At 32.9% G+C, this 23529-nt stretch overlaps 3 protein-coding genes across 3 annotated transcripts; 2 read left to right on the top strand and 1 right to left on the bottom strand.

The window, feature by feature from the left end:
• Positions 1-130: 130 nt before the first annotated feature.
• On the top strand, positions 131-2333 carry LOC126740160 (DNA repair protein SWI5 homolog). Its single transcript, XM_050446089.1, has 2 exons — positions 131-293; positions 2170-2333. Exons 1-2 carry the CDS (start codon positions 131-133, stop codon positions 2331-2333), a joined length of 327 nt encoding a protein of 108 aa, XP_050302046.1.
• LOC126740594 (zinc finger CCCH domain-containing protein 10-like) lies at positions 2197-22285 on the top strand. Its single transcript, XM_050446684.1, has 4 exons — positions 2197-2345; positions 10016-10741; positions 14553-14853; positions 21656-22285. Exons 2-4 carry the CDS (start codon positions 10070-10072, stop codon positions 22087-22089), a joined length of 1407 nt encoding a protein of 468 aa, XP_050302641.1. The 5' UTR covers positions 2197-2345; positions 10016-10069; the 3' UTR covers positions 22090-22285.
• Positions 4072-4966, bottom strand: LOC126740601 (partner of bursicon). The gene is made up of 3 exons (XM_050446694.1): positions 4573-4966; positions 4397-4521; positions 4072-4337 (listed from the first exon to the last, which is right to left on the bottom strand). The coding sequence occupies exons 1-3, from the start codon at positions 4685-4687 to the stop codon at positions 4167-4169; spliced, it is 411 nt and encodes a 136-aa protein (XP_050302651.1). The 5' UTR covers positions 4688-4966; the 3' UTR covers positions 4072-4166.
• Positions 22286-23529: the final 1244 nt, after the last annotated feature.

Below are 23529 nucleotides of genomic sequence, written 5' to 3'. Positions count from 1 at the left end.
TTTTAAGGATGCCTGGCTCCTGTGGGGGGTTGTCTGGACCACCTGCCGATAGTTGTTTAAGCGTCTGTGATTTTTTTACAACGGCTTAATTTTTTCCCTTTTCTTTTCAGATTTTCTCAGCCATGTTATAATGCCTCCTAAAAGATGCACTCCAAACTCAAAAAAGAGGCTGGTCAAACCTAAGGTGGATTCCTCGGAACATCTTAGCAATTACGAATTAAACGTGAAACTTCGCGCTTTGAAAAAGCGTGCTGCCGAGTTGGATAAGCAGATTGCTGAACTGAAGGCAAAAGGTAAAGTGAATTAAAGAAAAAAAACTACTTTAACGAACCAGAAATGTTGTAATAGAACGAAATCGTTCTAATGTGCGGACAAATTAGAATGGAATCAGATTAAATTTTTAAGATTCATCTTGGAAATTAATTTTGGTATAATAGGTACTCACCTTGTTCATGTCCATTGAAAGAAATCCTTTTTTTCTCTCATCAGTAACATTTAGAAAAATTATCATTACACTGAAAGACTCTAAACATAAAGGACAGTTTTTAAAGCTTTAAATTCTGGTTCAGATTTTCTTTAATAACTTGTAAAAAATTTGAGATCTTTCTAAAATAAAAGTTCCTTTTTGATGTATGTACATTGTGTTCTCTGATGAAACTTATGTATTATGTTGATGACCAGACTAAAAAATTAAAATCAATTCTCCCAGACAGTCAAGAAAAAATTGTAATTCAACTGCCATTTTTTTGCCATCCGAAGTACTGATTCTCAGCAGCTAGAAGATGGTCTCTAAGATTGTTGTTTTATACAGATAGTTGAAATTATGGAATAATTATTGTATTTGTGGAGATTGAACTTCTTTGTCATAATCGTCATTTAAAGCTTGTCAATTGTGGCTGATGTTTTTGGACTTTTTACATGTAAATGTTCCATCAAAAACCTCCCTTTTCCAAATTTTGTCTATCTAAAGCATGAAATCCCTCTAGAAACCTTGGATGATTGAAAATATTCAATAATAATTGTATTTGTGAAGAGGACATTTTTTTTGTTAGTCATTGTGCAAAAAATATGAGTTTTTGGGTAACTTACAAGTTAATTTTTGGCCAAAAACTACTTTTTGTTAAATTTAAAATCACTTGTCAAACTATTTTATTTTGGACATAGATCCTGAAAGTATTTACAAATGCTTAGACAATATCAAAATTTGAGCCTGTTTCATGTATCAAAAAATCTGATTTGTCTGGCTTTCTCATAATTTTCAGCTTTTGATTTCACAAAATGGCTAAAAGAAACGAATTCTTCTCATATTGCCTGGACAAAGTAGGAAATTAGCAATAGCAAAGATTTTGAGAACCAAAATAATAAATCCACCTGCGAGGGCAAAATTTGATCTCATTTTTATTTGTGTAGTCATTTTCTTTAGGGCCAACAGAGATTTTCTTTAATTTTTTGACATTTTAGTCAAATTATTTGTTTGAAATTACTGAACAAATATAAATTTTCATATATTGTTGTATTGCATTACTACTGATCATAGAAACTCTTTAGATTTATGCACATTTTTAGGACCTTAATTTCATTACTTTCAATTTAAAGTTGTCTGAAATATTTCATTTATAAAGGTGGAAATGATGGCCTTAGAGTGAACACAGCTGTTTGAGGATTTTAGTTTCATAAAATTGTGTTTATACTAAATTAGAATATGCTTCAGAGACATTCATATGTAGAGATTCTTTCAAGAGGGTGCAAAGGCACTTTTTAAAACTTTTGTATTTTAAATTTACGGATTATTATCGTTCACGCGGTCTATTATTATCTCGTTATTCTACAGGAAATTTTCCACCTAAGACACTATGAAGTTTTGAATAACAAGATTAAAAGCACAACATGTATTTACGTTTTATCTTCCAACAGCTCTCATTAACATAAAACATCATAAACACCTCTCTAATTATTAGATATATTTAATCGCACACTCTCAGAAATAAAAATATTTTTCTTTTACTCAAACTAACAATTTTTTGATGTTGGTCTCCTGATTACTTATTTTTTATTTTATCCTTAATAACGTTTCATGTGATAAGAAACACTATTTAATTAATTTGTCCTAACTCCACGTCCTGTATTTGGATCATATAATTAAAAAAAAAATTTCTTCCTTTTTTTCAGGTGTAACAGAAGATCTCAAACCTGAGATGCAAGCTTTGCATGAGTACAATGAAACAAAGGATGCCACTCAAGCTGTATTCGGGTATTTAGCTAATGTAAATTGTGTTACTGTGACTCAATTATATAAACAGTACAATTTACCATTGGACTCTACTGAGGAATAAATTATTATTTAGGTAAAGAACAAAAAGTCAGTTAACATATAAAATAGTGGTGCGATATAATGAATATTTTCATATGTGAACCATTTTTGTAGCTCTAATAGTTTCAGAGCTAGAGCCAGTTTTAGGTGCCAATACTTTTTAATTTAGTTTAATTAATTCCCAAGAGGATTGTTAATTTTTTTTTCAATATTTCTGGACATTTTCTTATATAACTTTCGAACTATTTAAGATATTCTCATAATTCTTTTAGAATAGTATATACGGCAATCTATAAATGGATTCTATGCGAAAAATTCGCTTCTAGGTGAAAAATTGGCTTCACTAAGGCTATTTTTGTTTCATCGTAATTTTTTCTGTTAAGTTTCTTAAGCATTAGTTTAAAACTTTTTGGGATACTTACAAGGGGTTTTTTTTCAAGGAAAGGGTGTTTTCTAACGAATATTTTCATATACCCACTTTCTGAGTAAGAGTCAGTTTTATTCACTAAGACTTAGTGTAGCCAAATTTGAGGTTTTTGAAATAAATAATTTTTACTTTTTTCATTGTTCCTGGACATTTTTCGATATAACTTCTGCGCTATATAGAGCACTCTATAGATAATATCTGTGTAAAAAATTCGTTTCTAAGAGGAAAATTGGCTTCACTAGGGCAGGATTTCATGGTATTTTTTACTATTGACTTTTTTAAGCATGATTTTAAAACTTTGTGGGGTATTTACAAGAGGTTTTTACTCAAGGAAAGGGTCTTTTCCAAGGAATATTTTCATATATGAACCATTTCTGTAGCTTTAATTCTTTCGGAGATCGAGTCACTATTATCTGCCAAAATCCAGTGCTTGTAAGTTTTTGGAACAAATTGAGAATTTTAAATATTTTCATTATTCCTGGACATTTTCTTATATAACTTCCAAGCTACTTAAGATAGTCTTGTAATATATAAATAAATTGTAATATATAACAACTATAGATGAATTCTATGTAAAAGATTTGTTTCTAGGTGGAAATTGAATACTTGCGACCTTTTGGGTTGTGTACCTCCTCTGATGGATCTCAATTGATCAAATGGACTTTAACTTAAAAACCATTTGAGGCTTATACAATGCTGGTTAAGAAACGCCTTAATTTTGAATAAAAGTTTTATTAATGTGCTAACAATATGTCTGAAAATGTGCTTTCATCAAGCCTTTACCAAAATGGCTGTAGAGTAGGAATTTTTTTCATTAATTGGATGTTTCATGTTTCAAATCCTTCTTCAAGGATCAAGGATAAATTAATTTTTGAATTATACTCAAAAATGTGCGAACATAATTGGGTACCTGGACATTTTTGGTAAAAATGGACGTTTCCCATTTCTTCCCTCTACTTCTTATGTATTATTTAATTTTCGTTTTTTTTTTTGGATATCTGACTGATTTGCAAATTCTGCATATATATATAAAAGCAATAATTATCCTGTAGACTAGGAAAATGTTATGTTAAATCGTGTATGGAAAATAAATCATTTTGAGAGAAGATATTTAGAAATCAAATTTTTCGTGTACCAAAAAGACCGATTTAAGTCAATATTTCTATTTTTTCTAATAATTGCTATCAACCAATAAATTTTTACATTATTCAGCCAAACTTCCCTGATTTTTTCAAATCTCCTTCAACTGCCTGAAAGCAGTGAGAAATGACCCGCCCATTGAATGAAGAATCAAACTATTATTATTTATCCAAAGAAAAATAAAACACATTACTTAATGTATATTATATATTTCCAAGTTAGCAAACATATAAAACATCGATACAATATACAAATAGTAAAAAATGCATTTTTTACAATAAATTTAATTTATCGACTAAAATCCCCGCATTTGTAACACTTGCACTCGGAGGGCTCCCTGAGTTTCACGTCCAACGAATTGTCGCCCTCGCCCGTTAATCTGACCCCGTCCGGGTCGAAACAGTGTGTTAAAGTTATAACCCGTTCCCTTAAATAACTTTCTCTACAGCAATAACATTCCTATAAATTGCGTTGCAGTCAGTTTTATATAAAATTTAAAAAAAAAAGTGTACAAAAACCTTTAAAAATCCAGTTGGTGTGATCACAGAGGGTTGAACTTGACTCCTACAAGAGCCTTCGCATTTATTCACCGCCACGTCACCGTTGCACGTGCGTTGCAGTCGCCCCAGCTCATCGAACTCCTCTGAAAACTCCCCAATTTCTTATAAAAGTTTAAAAACAACCAAAAATTTACCTTTAGTAATGTGTATTTCAGACGGCAAAGTTTCACATGATTCCTCCGGCAAATCACTGACGCAGCAAACGTACGAGACACACAAGGCGCAAATCAACAATTTTTCGAAAACCATTTTTTAAAATTTTGCTTCTTCAGATCATAATTAATAAACGGTTTGTGAATGGCGTAAAAGGTTCGTGTTGAGGGCCTTTTATACGGGGTTTAGCGGAGTCTATTGACCCCCGACGTTTTTATTGCACCACTCGCTGATTCGTACAAGAAAACGGTTTTATGCTAAAATATTCTTTTAGTTGTTTGATTGACGGGTTGTAGATGGGGGAAAGTGCAAAGTTTGGTTGTCCTGGAACGAGGTAATTGATGTTTGTACACTGGTGGCCAAAAGTAGATTGACAACTATTTATTTTTCAAATTTGTTTATATCACGGTTTAGGAAATGATAAATTAGGTGGGACAGTACCTGATTAAAAAACAACGGGCCTATTTGTAATGTTTAATTATATTTAAACTATTTATTTGTAATACCCAATTTTATAAAAAAAAAATTAAAAAACTAAACAATTTTCAAGTCGCCAAAATTAAATTGACAAATTCAAAGCTTACTAAAATAAAAATAACTATAGAAACTTTAAAGGGTTTTATTCAATAATGCGTTGCATAGCCTCTATTTCTTCTCACTTCCACCAACCTTTTGGCCATTGACCCTATTAAATTGTCAATATAGGACGTGTCAATGGAGATCCAGCATGCCTTCAATCAAAGCTTCAAAAAGTTCTTGTTTATTTTTTACATTTTTACATCGGATGTGACGAACTACCTCCATGCTTGACTGTGGACACCGTATATTTGGGATCATACCTTTGAACTTTGATTCATCACTAAAAATAACCTTTTTCCATTCGGAGACTGTCCAGTGACTATGTTCTCGAGCAAAGCTCAATCTTTAAGTTTCTTTGCAGGGCGTCTTGTTTTTAAATCACTATATTGAAGTCTCCTTCTAATGGTACGACAACTAACTGAACCCACACCTTCTTCTTCCAAATGCAGCTTGATTTCTTTTGAAGTTGCGAATGAATCAAGTTTTGCTTTTTTCAAAATTAATTTGTCAACACGACTAGTGGTCTTTTTTGGTCGGCCAGTTTTATTTAGAAGAACAACACTTCCACGGAGATTAAATTTTTTTATTATTTGACTTACTGTTGCCCTCAAAAGAGAAAATTTTCGAGCAATATCCGCCTGTTTAACCCCTTTCCGGTAATCGTCGATTATTCGCATCCTAATATCGATCGATAAAGTTATACCACGTGGCATTGTGAATATTTTTCAAAACTAATAGTAAGGAAAGTCAAATCAACAGAAACCAACGCATAAAACTCAGAGACTGAATGAATATGTTGTTTGTTAATCCAATTTTGGCCACCTAGCAGTCAAACAAAATTATTGGAATTTGATAAAAAAAATATTGAAAAAAAGTGCAAGCAATAAAAATCTATGGAATTTGTTTCTTCAAACTATGTTGTTTACATTCCTGAACACTAATAAGCTCAACCGGTGTTTCCTTTGCTTCAGATAAAATATATCCATAAAAATGGAATTTGTCAATCTACTTTTGGCCACCAGTATATATTCGATAATAGAAGCTTTAAATTTTGCTTTATGGGAATGTTGGAAAATTGTTGGCCAAGCAGTTGGCCTTTAAGGTTCTTGGGAATTTGGGTGGTTTTGGTGGTACTTCTGTTATTATTTTTGCATACAATCTATTTTTAAGATTATGAATTTTATACAAGAATTTGAGCTTGCCTCATTTTACCAATAAGGGATTTAGCGTAAATATTATTTAATAAAAAAAAAGTACACCAATGCATTCTTCTAAAATAAATTTAATTTTTTAAATCCTTGTTCAGTTTTAAGCAAATTTGTATTTTTTTAGTTTTTTTTTTTAAATTGTATATTTTATTTGGTATAATTATTGTTTCATACACGTTAATGCATTTCCTATTTTTTTCTAGTAGTGATCCAGTATAAAGACTAGCTATGTAAATCCCTTGTCAATTTTTTTAAATACCGACATTTTCTCTATACTTCTATTTTCGTATATTCTACAGGTTAATAAATACACCTTGACCATACACGGTTAATAAATATATCAATGGTTTTAAATAAAAAAAATGTATTTTCGGAACCTACTCAACTAGCATTTTTGGCAACAGCTATGTAATCGCGACTATAAAGAATACTTTAAAGTTGTGGTTACTAGTCGCGGGAACCGTTTAGGCACCGTTCTGTTACCACTTTTTTACCAAAATTGGGAATGATTTTGCTGTAGCAAATACGTAATTCTATCGTCCCGGGAACTTCTTTTTAACGTCCCATAGTGGTTTTCGGGATGTCATAAAGTAGTAATTGTGCAGTGCTAGTTACTAAGAAGTTACTGAGACAATATTATGCAAACATTTTGATTCTCTTTCTTTGTCAACACAAATAATTTTATATGTCCGTCTTTATTCTAAGTGATGGCGTTGTATCGGGGTTAATCTACTTCATATTGTATTTAATATAGCTGATATTATCGCTTACCGGAGTGGAAAAATGTAAACGAAGCAAATTTTACTGTTAAACATAGGTTGTGCTTTACAATTTGATGTAGAAACAGTTTAATTACAAAAAAAAAATTATAATATATGCTCAAATATTTGTGCACTAGTTTCCATGCATAGATAAGCTCGTCTAACAGCTGAGTTTACTACGTTTATAAGCATATTAGGGGTTATACTCCTAATAGCTTGAATCACTAATACTTGAAGTTCCTCTTTACACTTAAAGTTTCGCCCATAGACATAATTTTTTTAGATATCACCACATAAAAAAGTCCAAAGATGTTAAATCTGGCGATTTTGGACTCCATTGCACATCACCGTACGTCGCAATGTACCTAGCATGAAATTGTTGATTTAAGTATTCTCCTACTTGCGGGCGCCCCATTTTGTTGAAACCAACAATCTCTAATTATTCCAAGTGGAAGGTTGTCGCTCTTCTAAATCATCTTGAAGCAAATTTAAGTAACGACAAGAGGTCAGCGAAACGTGATAAATAAATGGGCCTAATATGTTTGGTAATGCCTAGCCAAATATTAAAACCAAATCGATGTTGGTGTCTGGATTCTTTTTCTTCTCGTAGGTTTTTTTGTGACCACACTTTCATATATTACCTTGAAGGGAAAATTAACGTCTTCTTGACTTTTCTGGTGTACCGTTCACAAAATATCAGCCGAGTCTAGTATCATCCCCGGGCCTAAGACCTTGGCAAACTCGATACTTAAAAGGTTTGTATTTTTTTTTTTAAACAAAATGAGCCGCTGAATTTCTCACTCTTTTGTATTTTTTTCTATTTTCCTTGTCGGCGTTGGATAGGATCTTCAACTGACTGGAGTATTGTTATTTCTTTTTCTTCATTTATTGCCTTATTTCTGGTGGGCACAGGTTTTTTGAAAGCATTGTGTTCCTTGAGATTTTGAAGCAGTCTCCTAAATATAGAACGACCAGACTGGTTTCTCTCAGGATACTTATTTTCATACATGTTTGCAACGGCTAGAAGATATACCAGTTCACCATGTCCAACTTTTCCTCGTTTGAAAACCCTCGTTCCATAGGGAAATTAACAAAAAAAAATAACGATACTTAAGAAACTAAACTATAAACTACACTACTTGGAAAATTATACTAACATAAATTAATGAATAACAAAAACAAATGAACTGAGAAAACACTATTAAATTAATTACTAAACACAATAAATGTAAAGAGAAATTAATCTTTTTAAAAGAATTTTAATTTTTTTTCATATCGGGACCAACAACACAATAAAATATACAGGCACACTATTATCACGAGCACAACTGTTAGAATATCAGCAACACGCCACTCGGCGTTACTAGCCGAAGCTGTTGTGCCACCACTATTACCACTTTGTACAATTAGGGTTTCTTTTTTCGATTGATTTTTCCCCATTTTCACGAACTATGTATGTAACTATTTTTTTCCGATAAAACTATTATTTACAACTTTTTATTGGTTCCTATTTTCCCAAGAACATATTGGCATGCTTATGCCACTGGCAGGGTCGCCATGTAATATGTCAAGGGGATCGTCCTAAAAGGACCAATAAAACAACCATATCTTTGTGTAATATGAAAAGCCGAACAGATTTATTAAAACAATTATTATATCGATTATACCATATTTCTATAACACAATTACCTACTAATTATTACTGACTACAGCTAAAATACTAATTTCCACATTAACCAATACATTAATTACCAAATATTCTTATTTATATATTACAGTTTGACATTAATTTGTTTGTCTCGTCGCAATGAGTCGAAATTGTTTTTCGAGCGCCTACTCGTGCAGGGCTTACTGAGAAATTAAAAAAATAAAAGTTGATGATGATAACTCCGAGACGAAACGTCGCATTTAAGCTATTTATACATCAAATTGTAAAGCACAAAAAGTGGCAATGAAAAAATGCTTTCGGTTTTTTGGTATCTGTTAAAATAGAGCTGTTAAACAATAAAAATTCGGATGTCTCCGAAAGTATTCGGAATTTTAAAATGATTGAAACTGTAATTATTAAGGATCGAATTGCGCAAATTTTTTAAATAAAATTTAACCACCCTACGTATCCTCTACCGTTTCCGAGATCCCCAGACAGTTCATCCTTATCTTGAACACCCTAAATACCAAGACAATCACAAGAATTAAAATTCAAGAGAAGGCGCAAAGTGTTTTAAGATACCGACGCATCTAAAACAAAAAATCAATCAGAAATAAGAAAGAAAGAAGAAAGAAAATGTGCTATATTACGTAGGACAACAAAATCTTGTGTACAAGCATCCTAAAAACTAAAAAATTCCAAATTCACTTTAAATTTCAAATTTCAAACAAACATAACATCTAAAACACTTTACCATAAAATTTACACACATTACCAAAATTAATCATAACAAATCAGATTGAGAAAAAAAAGCATCTTTTTGATAAATTTCATTAAAAAATAAGTAAAGCTGTCAATAAAACAGAATTTAGAAGAAGTAAATTAAATTATTTAACAGGAAACAAAACTAAAACACTAAAATGATGTCAGAGCACAGGTTAAGGTATCATTAAAAAAATCATCAAGGCTATAATATGCCCTGGATAATAAAAGTGATTTTAATTCCATTTTGAATCTCTTAACTTCTAAAATTTGTCTGATACATAGAGGAACATGGTTGTAAATTTTTTTGCTAAGGTATATAAGTGAGTTCTTGGTGAGGGAGGATGTAGGGATTGGTAAGGGAAAATCGTTAACCTGGCGAGTCATATGACCAGTGTTAGAGGGAGGTTTAGGACATTTATGAAATATACAGGGTGATGCAATTAAAGAATTTATTTGTCCATAGATACGTCGCCCCTTTTGACAACCCGCGCCACCCCCCTACATCAAAACCAGAAAGATGTCGGACACGTCGGACGATCCGAGCGCCCCCAACGACAAAGACGACACCAACTTGACGTGTCGCGACTTCGCCCGCGGCCTTTGCGACCGTAAATTCTGCAAGTACCGTCACGAGAACGACATTCGTCCGTTAAACTTCTGCCACGACTTCCAAAACAACGTCTGTCCCCGCGTCAATTGTAAATTCATCCATTGCACCGCCGAGGAGGTCGATCAGTACAAGACCAGCGGCGAAATGTCGAATCAAATATTGGCGGAGGCGACCCGAAAGAATCAGTTGCCTGGTACACCGCCCGTTTGTAATCAGTTTAAAAAGGGACTGTGCAGACGGAGCCACTGTAAGTTTAGACATTTAACCAAGGAGCAGGAGGAACAGGAGATCCTGGAACTGATCCAGAATAATATGCAGAGGCGACAGGATCCGGTCGGGGTGACCGCGTTACGCAGGAGCGGGGTGAACTACGACGAGTACCAAGAGAACGGACCGCCAGTTGTAAAGAGACGGTTTTTGACAAGTGATTTGATTAATAATAGAGAGTTGGAGAGTAGAAGTAGAGTCTTTAAAGGGTATTTTGCGGGGAGTCCCCCGCCGGGGGTGCTCAATCGCACTTTGATGTTAGAGGAAGAGAACCAGATGTTGCTGAAGGAGATTGCCTTATTAAATAAACAGGTGAGTACCCAATATGAAACAACATTATTTTATATTCGTTATATTAAGAGCGTATTGAACAATAAAATATTACTTAATGGATTTAATTAAAATAATTATGTCTTATAAACAACCTTATTCTATAACAGAGTTTTATAGATGACTATGTGACAGTTTTATTAAATATTTTTATGATACAATAAGTAATTTGGTATAAAGCATTTATAAAACAATCTTATATAATTGTGTTAAGCAAAATTTGTTATTTTGTTGCCTTATAATTGTTTTAAAACATATCTAAAACAGATATAAAAGTTATATTAGGTGAACGAAGAAGATTAGGTGAAGAAGTTTTATAGACCACTAAACATTATAAAACTTTGTAATGAAAAGTAAATTTCTAAAATCAATAGTTTTGGAAATAATAATTAAAATAAAATTTGGCGTTTTTTATAAATCACCCTGTAGCCCACGAACTAATAAACATTTTGCAAGGCTGTAAAAGGATTTAGAATCAGCATCAAAATTGGCAAGTTTTTTTCTTTTTTAACATCCCTCGTATCTATAGTATCGGAACTAGCAATATAATTAAAAAATAATATTTTGTTGTTAGTCCCATATTTTTTATGACATCTGTCAATCGATTGGGCATTGACCGCACTAATTTTCCACAATATTCAGGTGAAATTTAAGACCATTTCTTTTGAATCACTGCTTTTAGTCCTTGTTTGTTTGAGATTTCATCATTTCGTATAGCAACTTTTAAATGCGACCATAAATTTTCAATGCCCTTCATATCTGGACTTTGGGGTGGAGTTTCAAGCACTTTGGAACAGTTATAGAGTAGCCAGGTCTTTAACTTTTTGTGCCTTATGCTTAGGATCTTGTTGTTTTTGTAGAATTTGAAAGTGTTTTAAATTTTTTGGGTACCTGTCTTTAAATTTTTCTTCAGTCATGTCTAAGTCCATGTTTTGGTCCATCAAACCTTCAAAAAAAGGTAGATTTTCTGGACCTGCAGCAGAGGTACATCCTCAGACTTTGACGGAACCACCGCTACGTTTTACTTAGTAGCTCGCAGATTTTTTTTTTTGAGAAAATTCAAACCTTACTCTCATTTGTTACAAATACGTCTTTCCAAAATGAAAAAACTTTTTCGCTGTGTTCTTCAGCAAATTCTTACCTCTTGACTTTATTTATTTTACCGATCCAAGCTCATTCTGCTATGGATGTTTTTTTTTTTAGAAAATTTCCAATTGTTTCAGGGTTAACTGTCTTCTTTAGGGCCAAATTACGGACCAGCTGGTAAAGTTCCTGTGTGTTATCAGGCAGATAAATTCTATCCTCTTGGTAAACCTACCTGTACCTGTAGGAGGAATTTTGAACCAAATTTTAACCTGTTGTTAAGTAACAGAAGGTTTACAGTTTGGCAACAACGTAATTGTTCTGATCGGTACAATAATCTTAAGGCGGCTTAGTCCTGCTCATTTGCCGCTTTTCCCACGTCTAATCCGCTCTCGTGATTGGTCACTTTTAGCATCTTAGAAAAGTACTTAAAAAAAAACCTCACATCAGAATGAGTTGAAAATTGGTCAAAGTGTTTCTTATTCGATTCCGCTCAGATTCACTATTTTGTTTGGCAATCCGGTATAATTTACATTTTGTGATTTGTTATTATTGGCTTCCCTCGTCAGCTGTTCAGGCTGGCTTGCATCTTGGTCGGGCGTTCACGTCGTTTCCAGTTTTACCGATGGTATTTTATTTACAGTTTATTAAATTTTAAGATAACCAGATCGAATATCACAAAACAAAATAGTGAATCTGTGCGGAATCGAATAAGAAACACTTTGACCAATTTTCGACTCATTCTGATGTGAGGTTTTTTTTTTAAGTACTTTTCTGATGCTAAAACAGAGCGGATTAGACGTCGGAAAAGCGGCAAATGAGCAGGACTACGCCGCCTTAAGAAAAAAAAATTAGGGCTACGAATCTCCGATCCTGAGAAAATAAATGAAATAAACAAAAATAATGGAAGTGTTTGGTTTTTAATTTGTGATAATAGTTACAGGTACTTGCATACTTGTTTTGTTCCAAATCCGATATTCTTTCTGTTAGTACTAGTATTAATAGGTATTTGCATTTTCGCTAATTGTTTGTAAATATCCCATCAGACATTTGCCAGTGAATCACAGTACACAGCTTTTTAGAAACTGTATACTGTGCAGTAAATTTGGTAGAATTTGAATCAATTTTTTATAACAACATTGAATAAAAAAAGACTGATGCAACATCTTGGAAAGAAAAAAATCAGGCCTGGGAAAATTTGACAGCAGATAGAGTTTAATGTAAAAAATCCTCTGCCATTGGTGGTTCGAACCATGAATAATCTTCAAATAAAGTATGAATGTATAAAAAAAGATCTAAGAAAAAAATAGCCAAGAACAAACAGGAAATATTTAAAACTGGTGGCGGTAGTGCAGCCATAACACCTCTTACCACCTTTGAGGAAATAATTTATAATTTAATAACACTGCTTTAATAATGACTGCCTTTAAGATATCATGATAATAGTAAGTGATAGAATATAGTGGCTGAAATTTGACGTTCACCTATATAGAATCTCTTAGATGTATGTTTTTTTTCATTTCTCAGTCATATAACCTTACGTCGGGCATTATCATATTAAATAAAGAGAGCTTTAACCAGATGAAAAGTCACAAAATACTCATACAGATTAAGAACAAAAATTAGAATATTATACACAAACTTCTTGCAAAACTATGCAAGTTCCAACTCTTTGAAAAATATGAGGTTATAAATTTCGTGGTAAACCTTTTATACGCTGCTTTTTCCTGTTGTTAACTTATTCTACTGGTAAGCAAGAAATATTCTGCTGGTAAGACAAACAAGAAGTTCATAATTCAATTTTTAATGTTACCTGCAGGATAACTTTTCCAGTCACTTTACCAGGCGGTCCATAATTTGGCCCTCAAATATATTTCGATCTTTTTTTCCAGTTTGGATGCGGATATTTTGGGATTTTTCTCAACTTGCCTGAGAATCCAACGTTCATCGTATGAATTGAAAATTTTTCCAGGGCTTTTACTTACTTTATTTGAAACTATTCTCTCACTTAAAACAATCTACAACTCCTTGCACTGTAGAGTGTCTTCTATGAACCATTTTAGAGATTTGTCGTAGTGATTCCATCTTGCCAATGCTTTATGATTAATTTACCTTCAGAAATACTTGTTTGTCCACGCTGATGCCCCATATATGATGACTTTAAAGTATCGGCTGTACTAAATATCAAGAACTAGACCCTATAGACAAGGAAATTATGGTAAAGTAAATCAGGTGTACCGCTTTCATTTTGACCATAAAAATGTTTTTGTCGCAAATTTTTTTAAACTTTTGGATTAACAAATTTTACATATTATACGGATTTCAGATATACATACTTAAAAATATTTGGCGAGGTATTTGTACAGGATGTATAAAAAACCATAGGTGTACGAGTTTCATTTTGACTGACTGTATTTTGCCCACTAAGTGATAAGATGCGAATGCAGAGCTAACAATATTTACATTCATTAGACGAAAATGTTTCCATACTTTTATGAACAACAACACATTTGTTCTATATTGGCTTCAAGTATTTGCTTCTCATTCAGGTCAATTTCAAATCACAGAATCTTAAAACGTGGTTCTTGCTTTAGGATTCGAAATTATTCTTCTTTAAACATCCTTTTCATAAAAAAAAACTCTTGGATTATTTTGACGCTCCAATGTCGCTGTATTTAACTAATAAGGATTTGATTTGATTCTCTTCGAGGTGCAAGACCTGACCGCCACAAACGAATTCCTCCTCGACCAGAACGCCACCCTGCGTGTCTCCAGTAAACAGCAGCACGGCAACACCGTGAACATGCCGGCGGTCACGTTGACCAGCAGCAACAACACGCAGCCGCAAATGATCAGGACGGTAACCGCGAGCGTGGCCACGGTTCCGGTCAGTTTGGCCACCGTGACCACGCGCAATCCGGTTTCCGGTAGTCCGGTGTCTATTGCCGGTTGTCCGACCGTCAGCATCGCCTCACCCGCTCAGATTTTGGCACCGAGTCAACAAATTTTGGGTAAGTTCTGTTTATTTCGGTCATGAAGAGATTTTTTATCATTTTTTTTAGTCAATATATATTTCTAAAAATCATGTACACAATTGGATTTTATATAATTAATTCTAACAAGCCTCAAGACTTATAGGGTATTAAACATTTTATAACTCTAAAATTTTTAATATAAATGTATATGATATCTATTTTTTTTTAAAAGAAAATATTTTACTCAGAGTAATTAGTCAAATATTCTATCAGATCTTGTTCATTATCTGTTTTTGAAAGTGGTATACAATGGCAATGTAGAAACAGGTAGTCGGACTGACATTGTCTTTGTTTTCGTACAACACTACTTCACTCTGTGTTGTATGAAAACAAAGACAATGTCAGTCCGACTACCTGTTTGTTCATTATCTCTTATGTACATGCATTGGAGCTGTATCATCAGCGAACGTGAAATATCATTTTCTTATTAATCAGATTTTAGACTAAGCCCACAATAGTGGTGCTAGTACCAAACCCTAAAATACACCGTACTTGTTTGTTAATACCTCATTTATAACACACTTTTTTTTCCAAATAAGTTCTCATAGGTTGCAAAAAAAATTCGTTCTATATGTTCTTCTTTTATTTTTTGGATACTTCGTATAATATTGTCAATTACGCGTTTTTTGAAATAAAAAATTTCTAGACATAGTGCCTCAAGTAGAAACTATGGCGTCAACATTCCTTTTTTTTTAATAGAACAGCTTCTATATTATGAAGAGATTATTTTCTATGATATATTCTGAATATTTTTTGTATAGCAAACCATATGGCTACAGTTAATGGTTTGTCAAATAAGACGTAACTGACCAACCAAACATGAAATTGCAATATAAAAAATTATTATAGATTCATTGCAACTAATGTTTAATTTGTTGTCCATTTGATTCAAAATCAAAAATTTTGGTTACAAGTTGTCGGAGGGTAAGTAGACCTTACTATTTTTTTAACAGTTTCCAATTTTAGAACCTACTCGATTACAGTTTGTCATGCATGAACGAACAGAAGCGATTGAGTGGCTACCAAGGTCACCGGATATAACCACATTAGATTTTTTCATCAAATCAAATGTGCTTTACAGTTTTTCAACATTGAGTTATAAAAGCAAAGCAAAAAATGTAATAATGGTTCCTAATATTTACTGACTTCAAAAATGCATTAAGGTAAATGGACAATAAATTGAACATCAGTTGCAATTAATATTGTATACATTTTTTTTTTAGTGTTTCATTAGTCTTATTAAATTTGATAAACCGCTGACTTTAGGGATATTGTATGTTATACAAAAATATTCAGTATATATCGTAGAATTGTAAAATGTCTTGATATACAGTTGACGATATACAGGGTGTCAATTTGAAAACTTCCCACCCCTATTATCTCGAAACGGGTTAGGTTTGTATAAAATCGCTAGGACACGTCGATTTTATTATCGAGGGGGAACAATTTTTGTGCAGAAATCACTTCGCCTCTTTCAACCCCCTACCCCCCAGAACCTCCCTCTCAAAAATCTTAAATGGCAATAGGGGTGAGTGATACCTCATTTGAAAGAACTTTTTATTCTCTACATTTTGGCACCTTATTTTTTAAATTTGAGTGCTGCGTTGCCAAGTTAGGGTTATTTAAACATTGTTAAATTACTTATTATTAAACATTATTCCTGTAAGTGTTTTAAATACGTTGAAGCTATGATTTCTATTGGAACGTGTTTGACCATAAAGCGAACCGGTGCATTTCTCACTGAAAGTGTTTATCAATCTGACAAATTCTTTTGGTCATGAAAGATAAACATTTAATTTTTTTTCTTTTTTGTTTATTTTCGTTTGCAATGGAATTCGTCTCAATACAGTTCGATGATATGATCCGAAATTTAAAATAGTATTTAGTGAACTTTCCTACCAGTCAATGTCACTAGGTATTTAAATCAGTTAAAATTTATTTCGATAATTTGTGTGTTATTGTTAGTTACTATGGTATACACGCTTAGGCAAAGAATTGAAATGATTTTTATTTATGGCGAGCAAGGAAGATGCGCAAGAAGAACGGCAGAAGTTTTTAATAATAGAAATCCTAATTGTAATGTAAGTCACAGATACATTTTGGACGTAGTAGCTAAATTTAATGAAACGGGTTCAGTTGGAAACAAAAAAAGGGCAAGTCGGCGTGTTTTAAACGAAGATGCTCAAGTAGAGATTTTGGGAACATTCGTTGCAGAACCCACCAATTCTCTCCGTAGAGTAGCACGTCTAACTGGAATGTCACATGAAACTGTACGACGAGCATTACAGTTACATAAATATCATCCGTACAAGATGCAAATTTTACAGGAACTTCATGAGGACGATTTTGATAGGAGAATAGAGTTTTGCGAAATTATGTCCAACTTAATAAACACTCGTGCAATTGTGGTAAGCAACATTTGCTTCAGTGATAAATGTACCTTTTTCCTAAACGGCCATGTCAATAGACAGAATTGTCGATACTGGAGTGAGGACAATTCCCACATTTTCAGAGAGGGTGCTACACAGCGGCCACAAAAAATTAATGTTTGGGCCGGTATTCTTGGAAATGCTGTTATAGGACCGTTGTTTATTGAACAAAACTTAACTGGAGAGCTCTACTTACACCTACTTGAAGATGTAATTGATCCTTTGATAACAACTGAACTGGAAAATCAAGTTGGTAACATTTTGCAAGAAAACGAACTACACTTTCAGCAAGATGGAACTACGCCGCATTATTTTCGGCCAGTGCGGGAGTGGTTGAATAACAGATTCCCTAACCAATGGATTGGTAGAAGGGGACCGATAGAATGGCCTGCTAGGTTACCAGACTTAACGCCGTTAGATTTTTTTTTATGGGGGCACATAAAATCGGTTGTTTACAAAACTCAGCCTGATGATATCGAAGATTTAAAAAGAAGAATTACAGAGGCAAGTAGGGCTATTCCAGAGGAGGTATTTCAGAATGTTCGGGAAGAATTTGAGAATAGACTTTATTTTTGTTTGGAGAACAATGGAGAACACTTTGAACACCTCTTAAAGTAGATGTGTTAATAAAATAAATTTTAGGTGTGCTTTTGTAAAGACCATAATTGTAACGGCTATGCAAATGTTTAGTAAAAATAATATTAATCTAAATAACATGTTTCAATGCAAATCATAGCTTTAACGTAATTAAAACACCTACAGGAATAATGTTTATTAATAAGTAATTTAACAATGTTTAAATAACCCTAACTTGGCAACGCAGCACTCACATTTAAAAAATAAGGTGCCAAAATGTAGAGAATAAAAAGTTCTTTCAAATGAGGTATCACTCAACCCCTATTGCCATTTAAGATTTTTGAGAGGGAGGTTCTGGGGGGTAGGGGGTTGAAAGAGGCGAAGTGATTTCTGCATAAAAATTGTTCCCCCTCGATAATAAAATCGACGTGTCCTAGCGATTTTATAAAAACCTAACCCGTTTCGAGATAATAGGGGTGGGAAGTTTTCAAATTGACACCCTGTAGTTTCTACTTGACTTACCCTGTATAGAAAACAGTGACAATACTAATCGACGTACCAAAAACTAAAAGAAGAAACACCTGAATTTTAAATAAATTTGTTTCGTCGTGAATGCCTAATAGCCCAGGATGCTATACTATGTTTAACATTTTTGAAGTAATATTTATACTCTATTTTTTTACATTACCTGCCAAATTAGTATATTAAATATTACGCTGATCTGTGTTACATTTTAAAATCTTCCCTACCTATACCCTTTTTAAAGCTTTAAACCCAACAATTCCAAAATTATATTGTTTACCAAAAATCCATAAACCTGGCAATAAAATGAGACCAATTGTCTCCACTATTGGATCTCCAACCTACAACTTTTCAAAGGTTTTAGTAAAGCAATTTGATACATTAAAATTACCTTATGAATATTTTTTAGTTATTTCAAAAGTCAGTGATTTAATTCTAAGTGAAAATGAAATTCTTGTTTCTTTCGATGTATCTTCTTTGTTCCCAAACATTACTATACCAGAAACTTTGAAATATCTGATTGAACTTTTGGAAAGTAATGGTTTCGATAATGTCCAAGAAATAATTAAATTAACAAAACTTTGCATGTCGCAAAATATTTTTCAATATAACAACTCGTACTATGATCAACTGGAAGGCACAGCCGTGGGTCATTAACTCTCTCCCTTCCTAGCTGAGCTCTTCATGAACTGTTTTGAGTTAAATGCAAAAAATATATTCCAATACTTTCGACGAGTTTGGTTAAGATGATGATGTGTTTGCCGTGTTCGATAAAAGCAAATGTAATATTGAGAGTTTTGTAGAACAACTCAATAATTGCTTTACATCTATTAAATTAACCTTCGCACAAGAAACAAATAACCAACTTCCTTTCTTAGATCAAAATTAATAACTAGAGTCTAACCATTGTTTTCAACATCATTTGGTCTCATTGCCTCAAGTAATTTAATAAAGAAAAAGCATCAATTAAAACAATTACTAGGGTCAATGATTATGAAGATAAGATTATAGATAAGCTGATTAGAAGACATAGATTTAAAATTAATCTTAAAAACTGTACCACATTTCAACAAGATGAAAATAAGAAAACTGTCGTTGCAATACCATGCAATCCAATCTTGACGAGAGGCTTTGACAGGTTTTTCAAAGACTTATGTCTAAGAATGGCCTATCAAAGTTCGGCCAAGTTACGAAATCTTTTAGGAAACCAAAAGGTAAAATAAAGACCAATGAAAAATCTGGGGTCTATGAGATTAATTGCAACGATTGTAATAAAACATACATAGGACAACCCGGAAGATTTAAAGAACATGTAGCTCATGTGAAATATGGAAGAGTTGAAAAGTCAAGTGTGCCTGAACATGTTTTAAATACTGGTCACTTTGTAGGGATAGACAACTTAAAATTACTTAAGAACAACAGAAAATTAGATGCATATGAATGTTTAGCAATATTCAAAAATCAAAAAAACATTCTTAACAGGGATAAAGGTCCAATTCCTGATAGTCAATTAAAAATTTTAGTTACTGTTTAAGATTTTGTTCGGCCATGCTTTACTGCATTTTCCGCTCTATCATTAGTATATAAGGTCATTTTTAAGTAGTTTTAGTTTTGTTTTAATCTTCTCCTGAAGATGCTAACATCGCTAGCGAAGCACGTGTCGAAAGTAAAAATAAGGTTTTTTGCTTAGTGGTAAAACTGTAATTTAAATATTTGGGTGTTACAGTGGATAAGCATTTAAAATGAAGCGAGCATATTTTAAATCTAACTAAGAATATTCGAAAGCTATTACGAACATATTATAATCTTAAGGCAAATTTTATGCAAAAAATTATTAATACCCGTATGTAAAGCCTTGGTGGAGTCACTTATCAGATATGGTATTGTTGTATGAAATATATCTTTATTAAGTAGGTACATCTAATATACATAAAAACAAAACTATACTAAATAAGTAACTTAACTAGGTAACAACAAAAAAAATAAATAAAAAATAATAATAAGCACAATTTCACCCTCTTGAAAGAAAAACAAACAAATAAATGAATTTCCACCAACCACATTAGTTTATTGCCCTAATTCGCCAATTTCCAAATTAATTTATATTATTCATATAATTCTTTAGAACAGTTTTAAAGCGATCAAGAGATTGTGATTCCTTTATTTCTCGAGGAAGACTATTATATTTTTGAAAACCCTTAAAAAACAAAGAATTCATGGTACTTCTAAAATTTGCTATTGGAATAAAAATATCATCACTATTTCTTGTAGGGTAATCATGGACATTTCTATTAAAACTATTAATGAATTAAAACTATTAAAATCTATTAATGAACTGTTTGAAATAAGGTGGCGCTAAATTATTTACAATCCTATATGTAAAAATCATAGAAAGAAAGCAAAACCTTCTCTCAACAGAAAACCAATTTAGAGTGTTGAGCATAAAGGATATTGGTGTAAGGGGGTGTGCATTTAATATCACCCTCATGCCCCGATTGTGAAGTTTCTGAAGTCTGTTAGTCTGGTTTATATTAAATAAATACTGCACTGAGGCACAAAAGTCAAAATGTGGTTGAATGATAGTATTATAAACCATTAATTTAGATTGATAAGATAGACTTGTTGATATTCTACTAAAAAAGAATATTTTTTTTTGCTGTATGGAGAGATCTTTATCAAAACTCTTTAACTTCCTGAAAGGTAGTGCAGAACTATATATTAAAATTTGTGTGGGAAAAATATAAGCTCTACTTAACAAACTCTAGGGATTTTTTTTTAATGGTACCTATGCTGCCTAAAAAGAAAAACGAAAAAAACAATTATGTAATGCGTTCTTATAGTACCAAAAATTGCGTAAACAAACACTTAGTTACTTAAAAAATTAAAACAAGTTTGAACAACAGATCTTTTAAGTATCTTGCACCAACAATTTTTAATTTAATTCCAAACAACATCAAGAGTGTTTATAATTTCAAAACATTTAAAAATTATTTAAAAACTTTCTTTTTGAAAATAGCACAAAACTTAAAAAACTCGTCTAGGCTAGATTTTTGTGTAAGTGAATTAAGGCTGGGGGTAGGATGATGTGTATTCATTTGGATATTTTGTTGTTGTGGTTCTTTTTTTTTTTAATGGTTAGTGTTTATTTTTTTATAATATCGAAATCGAAACTCTCGTATGTCTATGTTATGCATTATATTATGTATGTAAATATATGAAGTAAATAAATTAAAGATAAAACTTTGTTTCAGTCACGACAAACCCCGGCCAACAATTGGCCTTGGCCACCTCCAATCAGCAACTGACGTTGGCGAACGCGGCCGGTCAACCGCAGCAACTCGCCCTGGCCAGTAACCCCCAGACCCACCAGTTGACCAATCAACAGTTGACGTCGCAGGCTCAACAGTTGGCCCTGGCCAACACCACGCAACAGTTGACCTCGCAGGCGCAGCAACTCGCATTGGCTGCGACCGCGCCCCAACATCTGACCGTCCCCGCGCAACAATTGATCGCCGCGCAGCAAAATCTCGCCGCGTCCACGCAGCAACAGATCGAACTGCACCGGACCAATCAGATCACGGCGATCAATACGTCGCAGGCGATAGCGATGTCGAACGCGACCCAACCGATGGTTTCTTATCCGATTATGACGCAGCAGAGTTTGAATCATCCGTTGGCGCACTAAGACTTTTTCTTTTTTGGTGTATGATTCAAGCAGTTTCCGGTTGTAGTTGTTTCCGGTTAGTGTCTTTTTCCTTCTTGTTTACTATTTTCTTTTAGTACAAAATATTTATTTTCCCAGAGTTCAGGTTTTAGGTTTTAAGTGAGTATTTGCTGTGTATATATTGCAAAGTGAGTAAATTAAAGAAATATTATGTATAGACGATTACGTATTTCTTATTAACATACTTGGAATGCGTTAATTTTTTTTTATCAAGAAGTCAGAAACTTCTGTACGTTGCTTCAAAAAAATATTTTAAATGTTTCCAAATTTTTTGTAAGTGGTAAAAGGACTACTGAGTTTGCCATAGATTTCTAAAAAAGAGAGTAAAATTTTAAGAAAACCAGATAATTTCGATAGTAAAGTGCTTAAGAGCAAATATCTCTGTTGTTTTTATGTTTTTTTTGTTTTTTTTCTAAATTACTTTGTGTACGATTCTTGACAATTTGCCTAGGTGATTTCAGCAGTTCCAATATTTTTTTCCCTCTTGAACTCCTAAAACAAAATAAATACGTACACGATACTCAATATTGCAACCTGCAACAACAGTGACAACCTCAAAACCGGTACACAATAAAATTATAGTAAGTTTTACCTACCAACAATATTTACGTCGAATACTATAGCAACTCGATATATTATAGTCTTCATGGGAATTGAGCACCTGTTTAAGTATAGTAAATCGAGATAATATAGTTCGTTGTATTTTACAGCCAAAAATGACTTACGATATTTTATGCACATAACACATAAGACATTCTTATGTGTTATGTAATTTAATGGCAGCTTTTTTGGTTGCCTAACCTCTGCCTTTAGCCTTTAGACATACCATATTTTTCCTCGGCAAAGCTTTTAGTAAATACATGTGCCGCATTATAGTAACTCAAAAAACCCAAAAAATTAGTTACTATAGTCTTCGTTGTCTGGCTTAGGATTTTAATAGAAAAGAACTAAAAGAGTTTCATTAAGTATAATTTTTTCGTCAATATCATGAATTGGCAAGATTTTATTTTTTTGGCAATTTACTTCATGTAGGTCATGTTCGAATGCGAGTATATCAAAATTTTCATAACAGCGACCGCCTTACACTTTTTTTTTACGCTTTTTTTTTCACATTTAAAAAAGTCTTCTTTCAGACCATGATTATGAAGAACTGACCCTATTTTAGTCACATAGAGCAGCCGACAACGTAATAAAAACTGCACCAAGGTCTTTAGTAATACCATAGGGTCCTAAATGGGAGAACAAAATAAATTACCCAGTGTAGCTTAATATGCGTCATCTTGTTTCTGTACAGACTTTTTGACACTCTCAATGTCAAAACTTACTCTAAAGCTGATGCTAAACCTGAGAGAAGAGTAATTTCACCAGTTTCCTGATGAATCCCAAATGCATAAGCAATTT

This window comes from Anthonomus grandis, chromosome 9 (assembly GCF_022605725.1).
Source record: "Anthonomus grandis grandis chromosome 9, icAntGran1.3, whole genome shotgun sequence".
NCBI lineage: Eukaryota > Metazoa > Arthropoda > Insecta > Coleoptera > Curculionidae > Anthonomus > Anthonomus grandis.
This window is presented reverse-complemented; position numbering and strand designations above follow the sequence as displayed.

What these genes read in the sequence shown, in the direction of transcription:
- LOC126740594 (XM_050446684.1), top strand. Translation starts at nt 10,070, where the DNA reads ATGTCGGACACGTCGGACGATCCGAGCGCCCCCAACGACAAAGACGAC. An exon ending in TTGCCTTATTAAATAAACAG is followed by an intron (nt 10,742 to 14,552) that starts GTGAGTACCCAA and finishes ATTCTCTTCGAG; the next exon opens with GTGCAAGACCTGACCGCCAC. An exon ending in ACCGAGTCAACAAATTTTGG is followed by an intron (nt 14,854 to 21,655) that starts GTAAGTTCTGTT and finishes ACTTTGTTTCAG; the next exon opens with TCACGACAAACCCCGGCCAA.
- LOC126740160 (XM_050446089.1), top strand. Translation starts at nt 131, where the DNA reads ATGCCTCCTAAAAGATGCACTCCAAACTCAAAAAAGAGGCTGGTCAAA. An exon ending in TGCTGAACTGAAGGCAAAAG is followed by an intron (nt 294 to 2,169) that starts GTAAAGTGAATT and finishes CCTTTTTTTCAG; the next exon opens with GTGTAACAGAAGATCTCAAA.
- LOC126740601 (XM_050446694.1), bottom strand. Translation starts at nt 4,687, where the DNA reads ATGGTTTTCGAAAAATTGTTGATTTGCGCCTTGTGTGTCTCGTACGTT. An exon ending in TGAAATACACATTACTAAAG is followed by an intron (nt 4,522 to 4,572) that starts GTAAATTTTTGG and finishes GGGAGTTTTCAG; the next exon opens with AGGAGTTCGATGAGCTGGGG. An exon ending in CACCAACTGGATTTTTAAAG is followed by an intron (nt 4,338 to 4,396) that starts GTTTTTGTACAC and finishes CGCAATTTATAG; the next exon opens with GAATGTTATTGCTGTAGAGA.